The sequence below is a fragment of the Nicotiana attenuata genome, unplaced genomic scaffold (genome assembly GCF_001879085.1).
Source record: "Nicotiana attenuata strain UT unplaced genomic scaffold, NIATTr2, whole genome shotgun sequence".
Lineage (NCBI taxonomy): Eukaryota > Viridiplantae > Streptophyta > Magnoliopsida > Solanales > Solanaceae > Nicotiana > Nicotiana attenuata.
In genome coordinates, this window is record NW_017676808.1 from 1 (window position 1) to 16,707 (window position 16,707).

General features: G+C 40.4%; 1 protein-coding gene across 1 annotated transcript; it reads right to left on the minus strand.

Moving 5' to 3' along the window:
• Positions 1–2,798: 2,798 nt before the first annotated feature.
• On the minus strand, positions 2,799–4,091 carry LOC109221211. The gene is made up of 2 exons (XM_019385676.1): positions 3,435–4,091; positions 2,799–3,305 (listed from the first exon to the last, which is right to left on the minus strand). The coding sequence occupies exons 1-2, from the start codon at positions 4,089–4,091 to the stop codon at positions 2,799–2,801; spliced, it is 1,164 nt and encodes a 387-aa protein (XP_019241221.1).
• Positions 4,092–16,707: the final 12,616 nt, after the last annotated feature.

Sequence of the window (16,707 nt, forward strand, 5' to 3'; positions counted from 1 at the left end):
AGATGTTGTTTAAAAGGATTGTTGTTGTAACTGGACAAACTAAACATAAGGGTCAGTTATATGAAATTATGAACCATATAGTATATTATTTTGTCTTTTAAGACAAACTAGAGTTCTCTAAAACAAAGATATAAGATAGATGCACATTCTCTAGGTAATCGATTAACTAGTTATACATATTTAATGAATTTCCTAATGCGAATATATGTCCAATAAAAAAAACTAATAGTTCTATGGAAAGTACATAGTACTGTATAGCTCCGCTCCTGTGAGACATACATGTAATTCCGTATATTCAAATTACTACACTGCTAATGCTGCTACCACTACCACTCGCTACTCTAATATGTTGTAGCTGTTGTCGTTGCTGTTACTGTTGGCGCTCTTACTGTTGCTGCTGATCTTGCTAGTGCTGCTCTTGTTGTTGCTGCTGCTGCAGCTGATCAATGATTCAATGGAATTCAAGCAACTGCATCAAACTTAATAATTCTTAAAATCGAAACGTAAGATTTAAACAAATTATAGATAAATACTCTACGTCCTCGAACATTTAAAGCTAAATACTTAATGTTTAAACGATAAAATCTCCAACGTAAAGATTCTGTGCATAAATCCGAACATTCAAAGCTAACTGTTTGAAGTTTAGACATAGCATGATACTCTTTCCAAAACTAGAGTATATAAAGATGGCTTAAAATAATTATTTTACCAAAATTAAACACTGAAATTGATAAAATTATAATTTGAACCACTCTTTGCAAACTAGAAAAAGGGGATTCTATCCCCTTTATTAAATGTTGAAACGACGACTTACTCTAGGAGAAGAAAAAAATGCTTTATGGATCTGAAAGATTAAGAAGAGTGAATTTTAAAAGATTTTTTATGGCATCAATTTTTATTTTTTCATGTGTTACAATATTTATAAACAAACTTGTAGATACCATTATATCTGGAAGGGAGATCGTTCAAGCAGCAACGCTCCATTACCTAAGCATATTGACACTTATAAGTGTAAGAACCAATTAAGAATAAAGAATAGAATATAATCAAATCAAAAGGCTATATTGAAGAAAGACTACAATTGGTGACTCATTGATTCAATTTGGATGAAACCTTTTACGGGATTCATGATGGAATTGGTTTCCAACGTCTTCATCGTCGTTGAAATCCTCATCCTCGTCATTATCTTGAGCTGTCTTCATGTATAGCCGCACAGGTTGAGAAGTGATGGATGAGAGAATGATAAAGCATATATGAGTTTATATAGGAGAGAAATGGTGCTCTAGGGTTTTTTTGTATTTTAGTAAGTTGTTACCAACTTTAGTAATATCTGCTTTTGGTCCCCAACTGTATTAGAAATATCAACTCCTCTATTTCTTCAAACTCTTAAGAGAATACTCTCCGGTAAGTGGAGATGTTTGACTTGGCACAAAATTTAACAAAAAAATAAATATTTTGAAATTAGTAGTATAAAACAAAGGTGGGATCTTTAGCGATTTGAATTTTGGACCCTTGCTAGAGAGAGGAATATTTAATTTGTCTATATTTGACATATATCAGGCTGTGAGTGCCGCTGCACTGAGTTTACTTTCAAAATCGGATAACAATTGAATTTGTAAATGATTTTAAGGATACGTGGATCTAATTGACACAAAGCGATAAATTAGAATTGCAATTGAAATGAACAATGATAAAGTAAATTCAAACCGCACAACTTGAACAGATACAGTCTTGGAAAGTCAATCACACTTGAACTAGATGCAGCTGGATCAATATCAAGATACAGAAGAACAGGAGCTTAAAGAAAGAAATTAAAAATATATTGCTTTGGAATGTGTGTTACCATGTCCTTTACAAGTAATCAGACCTCCCTTTATATAGCAAGGGAGTCCTACATTAGGTACAACTCTATAAAAGATAAAAAATCCCCTAATTAACTGATTGCTGATCTCACGTCGACTTATGATAAGACCTCCGCCGTGATATTCAATTTTCGCCATTTTAAGCCTAATTGAGCTACGGACCTCCAAAACACAATCCGGACCCCTAAGCCCAAAATCATCCAACAGCGCTAACGGAATCGACGGAACTCCATTCCGGAGTCGTCTTCACACTTTTCCGACTATGGTTCAAATTCTAAGACTTGAGCCTTCGTTTAGGGACTAAGTGTCCCAAAATACTCCGAAACTCAAAACGAACGATCCTGGGGGAAGTAGTTAATAGGGGATTGGGGCTTTAATTCTCAAAACAACCAGCCGGATCGTTACAGTAGGGGTGCTTTGAGGGAGGGATGGGTGGGTTTGCGTTGGTGGAGATGGGGAATATGGTAGAGAAGGTTGAAAAGAGTTTTGGAAAATGTTTTCTCTTCTTTTGATAAGGAAAATATTTTCCTCCAATTGGAGGAAAATGAGTTCATGAGGCAAATATTTTCCAAAATATTTAAAACCAACCAAACATGGGAAAATTAGAAAATATTTTCTTTCATACCAAACACACCTCTACTGTATTTCATAACAATTTATCAAAATGACATTAAGTGTTAAACATAGCAATACCATGAAACTTCTTTGAACAAATTAATACAATCTAGGTTAAGCAATTTTCTTCTTTTTTTTTTGGTCGAACAAAAAGATTTTATTTATCACTTATCAAAACTTACATCTCAGAAATACAATTAGACTTCTCTCTAATTGTCCATTCTATCTCTTATATACAATCCTCAACTATACATTTTCTCTATAAAGTTTTTCTATCCAATCTTTCTCTCTGCTTGTGTGTCTTCTCCTCAATGCTTCATGTTATTTATGCTTACAATCTTGCTTTATCTGACTGCATAGCTGCCCAGGTCGTATCACCTTATGTTCCCAAAGTGCTAAGTTCCTTGCTCTCCGTATGTTATAAACTACAGCTGCTAGTATGGCCAACACAATTGCCCTGCATATTTTGCCTTTAACTTGTCTGGTCATTCTTCTGCCTAACCCTCGCAGCTCCATATTCCTAATGTCTATGTTTAACCATCTCAGAGTGTCTTCCGTGTACCTCCTCGCAAGTGGACATTCAAAGAACAAATGAGCAACTGTTTCTTCTGCAGCTCCACATATCTCACATAAGCTGTCTTTGCTAATTCCCATATGTTTCAGTCTATCTTTCGTCAAGAGTCTGTTATGTGCTACTAACAAACAGATTAGGTTGTGTTTAGGCATGTTCATCTTATTCCATACCCACCCTCGCCAAGGCCAGTGTTCCATAGCCCCTTTCTTCCAGCTATAGCCATTACTTTGTGTATAAACTCCACTTGTAGTTAGCTAATGATTCTGTGTGTGTCCATCAGCAAATTTATCTCTAATTGTACAAATTTTCCTCCAGTACTAGCTACAATCAATAGGAGGTTTGCACTGCCACCAGTCTCTCCCTTTTAAGTAAATATGGTTTACCCATCTGACCCACATAATATCTGTTTTGGCTGCTATATTCCAGACATACTTTGCTATAGCTGCTTCATTCCAGGCAGCAGTATCATGTACCCCTAAGCCTCCCTGTCTTTTTGTCCTGCATCCCAAGTCCCATGCTACTAGATATGACTTATTAGTGTGGACTTTCCCATCCGACAAGAAACTCATACATACTCCTATAATGCTTTTAATCACTTTCTTAGGCAGCACAAAGATGGATGCCCAGTAAGAGTGTATGTGCATTAGTACTACATTTACTAGTAAAACTCTCCCTACATATGATAAGTTTCTAGTCCCCCAGCTTTTAATCATCATTGTCATCTTATTCACTAAGATTTCACAATCCAGTGCTGCAAGTTTCTTTGGTGATATAGGTACCCCAAGATATCTTAAAGGTAGGGATCCCCTCTTGTAACCTGTCAACTCACATATGTCTTGCAAGCATTGTTCATCCATATTTGCACTGAAGATATTAGATTTTGCAGCATTTGTAGTAAGTACAGATGCATTTGAGAAGCTTTGTAGTCCTCTCAACATCAGTACTATAGCTTGGAGCTCCCCTTTGCAAAACAATAATACATCATCTGCAAAGCAGAGATGATTTAGTTGCAGCCCCTTGCATTTTGTAAGATAATCCATCTTGTTCAGCCACCATTCTCATGATTCGAGTAAAATACTCCATACATATTACAAACAACAGTGGGGATATTGGATCCCCCTGTCTTACACCCCTCTTTCCTGCGATGCATCCATACATACCACCATTAATAGCTATTGTATATTGTGTAGTTGTAATGCACCTCATGATCCAGCTTATGAATTGGATTGGAAATTCAATGCATACAACATTTCTTCCACAAATCCCTATCCACCGAGTCATAAGCCTTCTTGAGATCAATCTTTATTAGAAAGCTCTTGGTAGTACTCTTCCTATTATAGAGCCTCACTTTGTCTTGACAAATTAGGATGTTTTGTGCAATGTATCTCCCTTCTACAAATGTACTTTAATTTTCTGAAATTATCCCAAGCAGTACCTTCCTTAGTCTTTGACATAGCATCTTTGATATTATCTTGTAGACAATTTTGCAGCAAGCTATTGGTCTGTCATCACCTACTGAAACTGCATGAGTTCCTTTTGGAATGAGTGTAATAACAGTATTATTCAGCATATGTAACAGTTTCCCAGTCTTGAAAATTTCCAAAACTGCTGCAGTTACATCCCTTCCAGTTATTCTCCAACTGTCCTTGTACAATTGACTCCCATATCCATCCGAACCAGGACTCTTATCCCCTACAATTTCCCATAATGCTTGCTTTACTTTCTTCTCTGAATGAGGAACCACTAGCATTTTCCTATCTTCTTCGGGCACCACAGCCCCCTTCTTCACTAAACTGCTACACACATGATCTCTATCACCTTTACTTGTGCCTAGTAATGATGAATAGAACTCTGTAAATGTGTTTGCAATCTTCTCCATCTTTGTGATATTTTCTCCATAAGTATCCCTTACTGAGAAGATTCTGTTAGTGTTCCTCCTAGCCTTTATACAATTGTGAAAGAATCTTGTATTTTGATCACCTTGCATTGCCCATTGCATTTTACTCTTTTGCCTTAAGTACTGATATCTAGCATCTTCCCAGCTGCTATATGCTTGTGCTAATTCCTTTTCCTGCTTATGCAATTCATAATCCATAGGATTTGTCTGAATTCTAGCTTGGCATGCTAGAAGTTCCATCTTTGCATGATCTGCTCTCTTTTCAACTTCACTAAATCTGTCCCTGTTGATCTTCCACGACACTTTCTTTAATCTATTCAACTTCCCCAATAGTTGATATTGCTTGCTTCCCGGTATCCTTTCTTGCCCGCTTTCCTCTATTTTTTCTAAGAAGTCTGGAGCCATACTCCACATATTAAAATATTTGAACTGCTACTTCTTCCTGTTATCTCCTTTTTCCCAACTGATAGTAGTAGGGCAATGGTCATACAACCCTTCTTCCATATAATGAACTATGGAAGCAGGGAGTAGTGCTAGCCAATCACTATTAACTAGGATTCTATCAATCTTGCTCAGAACTTTATCAACCCCTTCTTGCTTGTTATTCCAAGTGAAATATGCCCCGGTAGATTTTAAGTCATACAAATCACAATTCTCCACACACTTCTTAAAATCTCTTATTTCAGCCACAGAAATAGGACTTCCAATCCTTTCCTCTTCATAAAGGACACGGTTAAAATCCCCCATTACACTCCAAAGTCCCTGAACCTGACTACATATTATCCTTATCTCCTCCAAGAGTTCTCTTCTGAGGGCTTGATCATTAAACCCATACACCACAGTTATATATATCTTCTCATGTCTTCCTCTATGCTTAACCTAACAGTGAATTACTTGTGCAGTAACTGTGATTATGTCAACCTCATATATTTGAGGTTTCCATAAAAATCAAATCCGACCCCTTGAATGTTTATGCAGGTTTGTGCTGAAAGACCACCCATTACAAAGATTAAGAGTGGCTTGTTGAGCCTTTGTTCTCTTAATCTTTGTCTCCAGCAGTCCAAATAAACCAGCCTTAATGTTGTGCAGAAACAGGTTACTTCTTTCTGCTTGCCTGACTTATTTAGACTCCTTATATTCCAGCACCCAATATTATCCATTAGGTAGGGGGTTTCCCCTACCCTTTCCAATGTTATGTCCCAAACTAGCTTGCTTATCTCTAGGGTTAGATGAGCTTGCTATGCTTCCATCTGCTTTAGTTGTCTCATCAGTGTTCTTTGCTAGTGCTGCATACGAGTTCCCAAGAGTCAGAGTCATCTCTCTTGCCCTTGTTAATGTACTGTGTTTCCCTTTCTTCTTTTGATGCAATCATCTCTACCTCCTTTGCTCTGCCTTCTTCGTTCCCTCCGTTGCTTGTGTTATCCTAAGGCCTTTCCTGCCCTCCCTTACCATCATTATGCTGATCATTCTGAATTTGCCTTTGTTGTTCCCTTTCTTCCTCCTTCTTTATATTTTTCCTGCAGTCTGATTGTTCATGCCCAAAATTATTACATGTGAGGCAATGTACTGGCTTCCATTCATACATCACTCTTTGTTCTATAATCTTCCCATATTCATTTTCAAACATGATTGTTGATGGATATTGTTGATTGATTGATACCTCAATAAGTATTCTAGCAAATGTAAGTCTTTCCTTCTGTGATGTAGCACTATCTGCCTTCAATGGCTTTCCTACCATTCCTGCAATCTTAGTAAGTGCACTCTTCCCCCAATATTTGATGTCCAACCCTATAAGCCTAATCCATATTGGAATCCTGTCAATTATCTCCTTTTTCATATCAATATCCTGCTTCCAAGGTTTAATTACTATTGGCTTTTTATCAAACATATGGACTCCTTCCTCAATTGTTCTGTTTCTAGCTTCTTCAGATTGAAATCTCACAAGGAAGACCCCCTTATTCACTACTGTAACTTTGTCAATTCCTCTATTTCCCCAAATTCATTTCAAATAACCATCCATAACTGCCAGAGGGGGATTAGATCCCAGCACATAGCAGATCACTGCTGATTTCCAGTACTCAACTCATCCTTGATATCGTCAATTGTAATTTTTACATTTTGATACGTTAGTTCCTCACTACTCAAGTCAAAACCTTCAGTTTGAGGAATTGGCCCCACTACGTTACTCCATGAATGCACATTGTGTTGTGATTTTCCCGCCTCTGCTTCCACCATCGTATCTTCTTCTACCTTGTCCGCCCATGAGCTCTTCCCGCTACTCTGCATGTTGTTGTTTCCATTCCTAGTCACCAATTTGCATTGGCTTGGTGTTTGATCCATCGTTCCATTTGCTAAATCCAGCGGCACAATTCCTTGGAGTACATTAATACTCTTAGTTTTCTTCGTATCTGTAGATTGCGGTACAGTTTGCTTTCCACCATTTGTGACATTGCTCTGCCATTGAATTTTACTTTAATTTAATTCTCTCTCTAGAATGAAAATTTCCTCTCAGTGAAAGCTGATCATGGGCAGGAAATCGAAAGTTGATCATGGTTAAGCAATTTTCCTATATCGTCAAATTCAAGTTTAGGAAGTTCCAAGTAAAATTTGTCCTAGTTATAAAGATGGCCAATTGAGAATGCAAATATTAGTGTAAAAAATTTAGGGTGTTAACTAATACCTCTAAACAACTGAGAATCACCTCAAATTTTGTACACAAGTTCTAAATGACACAACAAATATATTCCAACTTTCGTAATGACAATCCAAGCCCGATAACTCCAAAGCCAACTCCCAGTCAAACCTAGGAACTTTTCAAACCTTCAAATTTTCAACTTTCGCCAAATAGTGCCAAAACCTTCTAGAAATATCTAAGTGCAAATCCGGGCATTCATCTAAGTCCAAAATCAGCATCCGCACCTAATGGAACTATAAAAACTCCGATCCAAGGTCAAATTTACAAAAGTTAAATTTGGTCAACCATTTCAACTTAAAGCTTCCAAATTGAGAATCATTCTTCCAAATCAATCCCAAACCTCTCAAAAACCAAAACCGACGATACAGACAAGTTATAATACACCATATAAAGCTACTCATAACCTCAAACTACCGAACATAATGTAAATTCTCAAAATGACCGATCGGGTTGTTATACAAATCCTTATTTACACAATCATCCTTCACGGAGAACCTTTTTCACACCAAATGGTTCCCTGAGTATCTAAGAACTACTTTTGCAAAGTTGACATTCCGTGTTTACACACAAAAGGAGCCTGTGAAATAATGAATTTTCATATCAAATTCTTTATTTCGGTGGCATGTCTCCAGATTTTATTTAATGATTTTTAACTAGGTCATTTTCTCCCATAATTCTAGTGTCAGGGATAGATCTAGACGTAATTGTCCATCTTTTTTTATATATCAGGCATTGTATTATGTGCATAATTCAATCGAAGATTGGATGTCCGTTTCGGACCTATATGACATGACTGATCAATAGATCCACCTTTGTCAAATATTTCATACATCACACTAGATAGATATCATATTCATGAAATACGGTTCATTTTCAAGATGCCTTGGTGGTGAAATTGTAGACACACGAGACTCAAAATCTCGTGCTAAATAGCGTGGAGGTTAGAGTCGTCACCTATAGATTTACGGGAATTCAAGATTTAAAAAAAAATTACAAATATTATATATGGATGAGGACCACAATCCCACAAAAATAGAACAATGAAATTTGCATTAAAATAGTGTCACGACCCCGTTTCACCCTCCGTGAACCATCGTGACGGCACCAAGTCTCTACGACTAGGTAAGCCTAAATTGTGGAAAAAGAAACCAAAAATTTGCGGAAGTAAAACACTTTAAAACAGAAATAAGAAATAACAGTGTGTAAATGTGCCGTTCGGCAAACACCATATTTAACGCTCAAAACCAACACGTAAATCCAAGACCCGGAAACCCATGAATCACAAGCTAAGAAGTACTACACAACTCTAACTGCTGAATGTCTAACAAGATCTGAAAAATACAGAAGGGCTAGTACTAAACAGCAAGAATTGAAAAAGACTCCTCGGTCTGCGGACGCGGCAGATATACCTTGAAGTCTCTACAGAAGCGCCTCGCCTCAAGGATGATAAGACTGAGCGAAAGTACCTGGAGCTGCACATGAAAAACATGCGCAGAGGGGCATGAGTACACCACAACGGTACTCAGTAGGTGCCAAGCCTAACCTCGGTTGGGTAGTGACGATGAAGGTCAGGGTCATACTGAGGTTAAATGAAATATAAGGGTTAACAGTGTGAAATAAACAGTGTAAATAAGTAACACAAGATATAAAGGACAACAACAACTATCACAGAGGCAAGTAAAACACAGTATAAGAATACAGCTCAGCTCCAAGATAACAACCGGGGATCTCCCAGGATACCGTCCTGTAGTCCCCAAATATAAATACCATATCCAGTGGATCTCCCGGGTGCAGTCCTGTAGTCCAACTCATAAATGTGCAGGGGGATCTCTCGAAATGCAATTCTGTAGTCCCAAAGTAAACATACAGGGGAGCTCCCGGGATACCATCCCGTAGTCCCAAAGTAAAAGTGCAGGGGGATCTCCCGGAATACCGTTCCGTAGTCCCAAAGTAAACATACAGGGGAGCTCCCGGGATACCGTCCCGTAGTCCCAAAGTAAAAGTGCAGGGGGATCTCCCGGAATACCGTTCCGTAGTCCCAAAGTAAACATACAGGGGAGCTCCTGGGATACCGTCCCGTAGTCCCAAAGTAAAAGTGTAAGGGGATCTCCCGGATTACTGTTCTGTAGTCCCAAAGTAAACATGCAGGGATGCTCCCGAGATACCGTCCCGTAGTCCCAAAGTAAATATGCAGCAACAACAAGAATTCAATCCAATCAATTTCATATCAAAGTGAAGCAGGTAATCCTAGCCTAGCATGGTGCACGTAATACAATTAAGGCAGTTAAGGCAAATAGAGCAATTTAGACAAGTAGACATGCTTCTCTAGGCTACAGCAGGTTAAATTTCCAAACAGTGCAAGTAAGAAAAATGAAGAACACAATTTAAGGCTATTTTTAATGAAAAACCGGATTTCCGACAACTAGCACAAGTACGCGCTCGTCACGTCACGTACGAGGCATTTCAATTACCACAATATCAATCCTAAGGGGAAAAAGTCCCCCACACAAGGTTAGACAAGCCACATACCTCAAACCGGCTCAAAATCAACCCGAGATCACATTCTTGCCACGAGTATTTGACTCCAAATGGCCCCAATCTTCAATGAAATTTCATAATGTAAATAACACCTCAAGTAACTGATTCCACAATTAAATTCTAAGCTAATACGCGAAATTAGGTAAAATGACCAAAATGCCCCTCAGGCCCACGTCTCAGAATCTGATAAAATTTACATTTTCAGAAATCTCGTACTCTCACGAGTTCATACATACCAAGAACACTGAAATCGGGATCCAAATGACCCCTGAAATCCTTATTTTAAGGCCTCTTAAACTCAAGCCCTAATTACCCCCTTTTCCCAAATTTCTCATCACTAATTAGGTCTTTAATCACATAAATACAAGTTAGGAAGTCAAAGATGTTACCTCCAAGTGATTCCCCTTTGTTTTTCTCAAAAGTCTCTCTCAAAAGCTTCAAACCCGGATGAAAATGGTGAAAGAATGGCTCAATTTCGCAAAGGCAACTAAATATAGGTTCTGCCCAGCGATTCCCGCATTTGCGGGATGCGGTCCCGCTTCTGCGGAACCTACGTCGCATCTGCGACATTCATTAAATGACCCAGAAACCGCATCTGCGGTTGGCCTTCCGCAGATGCGCCACCGCTTCTGCAGTATTCCTTCCGCATCTGCGGAACCTGAAGGAAAGTCCAAAATCCGCTTCTGCGGTCTTCTTAGCCGCATCTGCGGCGCCGCATCTGCGGTTCCCAAACCGCAGATGCGAAAATACCAGAAGCAGCAAAAAAAATACAGCAGCTGCAATATTTCTCAAAACTCCCCGTCAACCACCCGAAATCATCCTGAGGCCCCCCTGGGACCTCAACCAAAGGCACCAACAAGTCTAATACTACTCCCCAAACTTGTACCAATCCTTAAAACACCTAAAACAACATCGAAAACTCAAATTAACCATGGATTCAAGCCTAAAAACTCCAAATTTCTCAAAATACACTTTTGATCAAAAAGTCTATCAAACCTCGTCCGAATGACCTGAAATTTTGCACATACATCTCAAATGACATAACGGAATTACAGCAACTCTAGGAATTCCATTCCGACCCTCGGATCAAAAACTCGCAATCGAACCGGAAACTTCAAAATTCGACCTTTCGGCATTTCAAGCCTAAATTAGCTACGGATCTCCAAAACACACTCCGAACACGCCCCTAAGCCCGTAATCACCCAACGGAGCTAACGGAACCATCGGATTTCCATTCCGTGGCCGTCTTCACACTGTTCCGACTATGGTCTAATTTCCAAGACTTAAGCTCTCATTTGGAGACTGTGTCCCAAAACACTCCGAAACTCAAAACCGAACGTCCCGGCAAATCAAAATAGCAGAAATAAGCTTGGGGAAGTGGGTAATAGGGGATCGGGGCATAAATTCGTAAGACGACTGGCCGGGTCATCACATCCTCCTACACTTAAACATTCGTTCGTCCTTGAACGAGCATAGAGACATACCTGAAGTGAAGCTGCTCATGACCCAAACTGCTGAGCGACGCGCTAAAGCTCAAAACAACCGGTCGGGTTCTTACATCCTCTCCCACTTAAACATGCGTTCGTCCTCGAACGTGCTAAGAACCGTGTTGGGGTTGTCCGAAATCACTGCTTAACACCTCGAGCACCTACCCATGCTACCACAACTCAGCTGGGTGTCCTAGCTCGATCAATCTGAAGATATCCCTTTTTCAGTTAAGCAAATAAGCCTTAGGGCCCAATTCCTACATCCAGAATTCTCTGCCAGGCCTGTTCCAACATACGCTCACCCTATTAATAACCACTCACGGTACCAAAACATGATTGTATACCTTAGGTGACTTCACACCTTGCACCACTTTACTCACAAGACCACAATAACATTCTCTGATCAAATTAGTCGAAATTCCACGAATCTGATGCTCCCATTGCACCTCATGACCTACGTAGGTCTTGCTCTAACTCTTACAATACCGCCAAGACGGAAGAGGTGTGTAGAAATTCATACCCAAGTGCCGAATCAACAAATCATTGGGCCTTTACTCCTGATAAGAACCATCACCTCATTCTGAACCAAATAATGGTCTTAGCTCCTTAATATACTTCAATGTTCTCGTCTCACCTAGTACGAACAGCTCAGGCAATAAGCCATCCCGGACATGATCAAAAGTCTCATATGATGCCACAAAGTGCCAATAGGCTATGAACTCGAACGCGACAAAAGGAAAACGAACTCTAGAAGGAACTACTCAACTCACGCACTAATATGAACTTTTCTTAGAAAATAGGAAGCAAGGCATACAAAAAAAATAGCAAATAGAAAATTGTACTCAATATCCCACTGCTGCGGCGTGCAACCCGATCCAAATAACATACCCATGGCGGCGTACCACCCGATCCACACATAGAATTCACATAAGGAGATATACATCGAGCTAAACTGCTTATTATAACTAAAATTCCGAATATCGGTTACAAGCACACTAAGTGCATAATACTATCCCTGGGGAGACATATAGTGCCATAGGCTACACAACTCAAGCACAACTGAGGCGCGATATACGATCTGAACCTCAAGAGCCGCTTTGCTCATATAACATTATCTCTACACGGAACCTCAACACATAAGAAATTCATCAAGCCGTCTCACAACTCATACGGAGCAATATTTCATTACATGAAATAGCTGACGACGAAATAGTACCACGGCTACTTGTCCAAAGGAGCGCATTGCTGAAATGAACACATCTGGCCTGATATAGAGCCCAAATTCACATTTAGATCCATCCACAGACCTCAAGCTGATTTTGCTCACACTGAACTAGGCTAATAACCTTTCGAAGGTCCATAATAACCCCCTTTTCTCATAACACACGAGAACTACCATCATAACAGGGGCAAATCCTCCACGGTCCACAACCCAATAAGTCGAGTGCCCTCCAAGCATAAATTCTCAAATTAATGATATCACCTCCGTCTTCATACTTGGTTTAAATCTTAAATCAACCAAGTGACTACATGCCACACTTATACAATCTTCCTATGGGGCACGCTCCCACGACCTTCCGTAACAGACAACAAATACGCGTATCCATACCACCAGCCGCACTAACGCTAAGAAAGCATTCAAGAATCCATAACTAGGATGCAAGGCCTTTTTCACAAAACACCGATCTCAGGTGACGCTGAAGACGAAACCCACTTACTTTAAACATCGAAACGTCTTTACTGCTCATCCGAGCTCGCGACATCCTTGTCAACACCGAACTGCAACCTTGATCCTCACTTCAAATTCCATACCACACACTGCACCAACATGCCAATATACGATAGAACACGATTTTCATCATAACTCCGTAACCACTAATAGATTAACACTTCATCATATAAAACTTTTCACTTAACTCACTTCAGGAGAACCATAGCAACACACATGTGAATTCTCATAACCGTAGAATATGCAAATCTCTAAGTAGTGGTCTAAGCCGCCATAGCCCTTCCGGGATCCGCCTACACATGACAGGCCATAACAGTGGAATACTTCTGAATAACATCAATTACGGCGATCGACAAACCTCACACGTGTCGTTACAAATCACTTGCATAACTTGATCGCATTGAAGGAAAAGATCACTACCACCAATATGCCAATTCAGCTATGGCTAACCAATCTATCTTCTTCCAAATTAATTCTTGATTGCCTTAGAAATAATAATAACTCCATTCAACACATAACACACTCCATCCGCACTCATCCCGAGTGACCTTGAATCACGAGACCATGCTGTCTCAAATCCCACGAACCATTTCATACCTCCCAAATGCTACACTGCGAGTTAAAACATCATAGAACATTATGTGCCTCTTCTCATAAGCTGCTACAAAGCTTGATTCTTAACCGTAGGCTCGAAATTCATTAGGCACCACGCTTTGCCCCTTTGAATCCACTAGGACCGTTGTTGAGAGCCACCCGCTCTGACTTGGCCCCGAATATAATCAACTCCATGAATCTTCTAGCACATGAATACCCTCTCGACGAAGCATCCAGCAGAATCACTTCCCTTAAAATCCGCCTCCATACAAGGCATAAATCCAGAATCCAAGCTCACTCTGTAGCTGCACAAGTCCATTCACCCCTCGTGGACATCAATTAAATGTGCGGCAACATCTTTTCAATTCAAAGTTATGTTGTATCTCCTTCATTTTAAGTAGCTCCTTTCCGTTATATCAAATATCCTACCTCATAATAGCCCAATACTTCAAATTAAATGCGTAGCCCCCAATCATCAATCACTAAAATTCCCAAGTCGTTCCAAACTCTTCGTTAATGTGCGTAGTCATCCTAGCACAAAGTCCATATGCAAATCCGCCACTCTCCCACTTTGGCGGTACTTACCCCTCTAATCGACCACTCGACCTTTGCTTCTTATACCTGGCCTTCTAGAAATTTTAACCACCGCCTGACACTCCCCATATGTCTTTCCTCATCCTTTGCTGCTCAGTAGTTGCCTTAATAGAATCTATCTTTGTAGCACTTGAACCTACAATACGCTACTAACTTTAAACCTTTCCGGAGATCATCTTTCTCGAGCCGTCGACATTAGAAACACCGATTCAATCCTGAAGCACCGCACCCCGCGATATCCAACGGTCTTTTCTCCAATATTATTTCACAATATCCTACCCCAAGGGCGAATTGCAGAAGACCATAACACCGGCGAACTTAACGCATACAATCGAGGACGAAGACACTACATCGCAGATAAAAATTCCACCATGCTCGAATTTACCAAGTCTCGTTACTCCATCACCCCAAATCTGGACATTCATAGGCCAATTGCTTTTCCTTCGCCGGAAGTGAAATATCATATCTCTGAATCGTGCACTAAGTAGATTTCCTTTCAACTCATTCACCGCCCCAACACATAGGCAAGTCTCCTACCATCAAGTCAATACTGTGCGATAACCAATCGTGAGCATCATAGCAACCTGTGCATAGCCTCCAAGCTCTTAGGAGCACAACTATCGAGCCGAAACAATAGAAAAATCCCACCGCAAGGCGAAGACAATAGCTCACCCAACTATACCGGGAGAAACATCTCGCACCACATCTATAGTAACACTACAATTCTTCAACTCTCGATTTATAACAAGCGGTTCGCGTCGCGTAAGATTGAGTGGGAAGGAAACAAGGGCATAAGCCTTAAGGAATCAAGTCGCACGATGAGGAAATCAAGAAGTGGAATTTTCCAAACAGTTACATAGCCTCTCGTATATAAGTACAGACGTCTCCGTACCGATCAACGAGACTCTAATAAACCGGCTTGTGATCCATGACTCCTATGAACCTAGGGCTCTGATACCAACTTGTCACGACCCCGGTTTGCCCTCCGTGAACTATCGTGACGGCACCTAGTCTCTACGACTAGGTAAGCCTAAATTGCAGAAAAAGAAACCAAAAATTTGCGGAAGTAAAACACTTTAAAATAGAAATAAGAAATAACAGTGTGTAAATGTGCCGCTCGGCAAACACCATATTTAACGCTCAAAACCAACAGATAAATCCAAGACCCGGAAACCCATGAATCACAAGCTAAGAAGTACTATACGCTCTAACTCCAGAATGTTTAACAAGAACTAAAAAATACAGAAGGGCTAGTACTAAACAGCAAGAATAGAAAGAGACTCCTCGGTCTGCGGACGCGGCAGATATACCTTGAAGTCTCTACAGAAGCGCCTCGCCTCAAGGATGATAAGACTGAGCGAAAGTACCTGGAGCTGCACATGAAAAACATGCGCAGAAGGGGCATGAGTACACCGCAACGGTACTCAATAAGTGCCAAGCCTAACCTCGGTTGGGTAGTGACGAGGAAGGTCAGGGCCCTACTGAGGTTAAATGAAATATAGGGTTTAACAGTGTGAAATAAATAGTGTAAATAAGTAACACAAGATATAAAGGACGGCAACAACTATCACAGAGGCAAGTTAAACACAGCATAAGAATACAGCTCAGCTCCAAGATAACAACCGGGGATCTCCCAGGATACCGTCCGGTAGTCCCCAAATATAAATACCATATCCAGTGGATCTCCCGGGTGCAGTCCCATAGTCCAACTCATAAATGTGCAGGGGGATCTCCCGGAATGCAATTCCGTAGTCCCAAAGTAAACATACAGGGGAGCTCCCCGGATACCGTCCCGTAGTCCCATAGTAAAAGTGCAGAGGGGGTCTCCCGGAATACCGTTCCGTAGTCCCAAAGTAAACATACAGGGGAACTCGCGGGATACCGTCCCGTAGTCCCAAAGTAAAAGTGCAGGGGATCTCCCGGAATACCGTTCCGTAGTCCCAAAGTAAACATACAGGGGAGCTCCCGGGATACCGTCCCGTAGTCCCAAAGTAAAAGTGCAGGGGGATCTCCCGGAATACCGTTCCATAGTCCCAAAGTAAACATGCAGGGGAGCTCCCGAGATACCGTCCCATAGTCCCAAAGTAAATACGCAGCAACAACAAGAATTCAATCCAATTAA

Coding starts and splice junctions, on each gene's coding strand:
- LOC109221211 (XM_019385676.1), bottom strand. CDS start 4,091: ATGGATTATCTTACAAAATGCAAGGGGCTGCAACTAAATCATCTCTGC. Junction 3,306..3,434: donor ATATTATGTGGGTCAGATGG/GTAAACCATATT, acceptor CAGAATCATTAG/CTAACTACAAGTGGAGTTTA.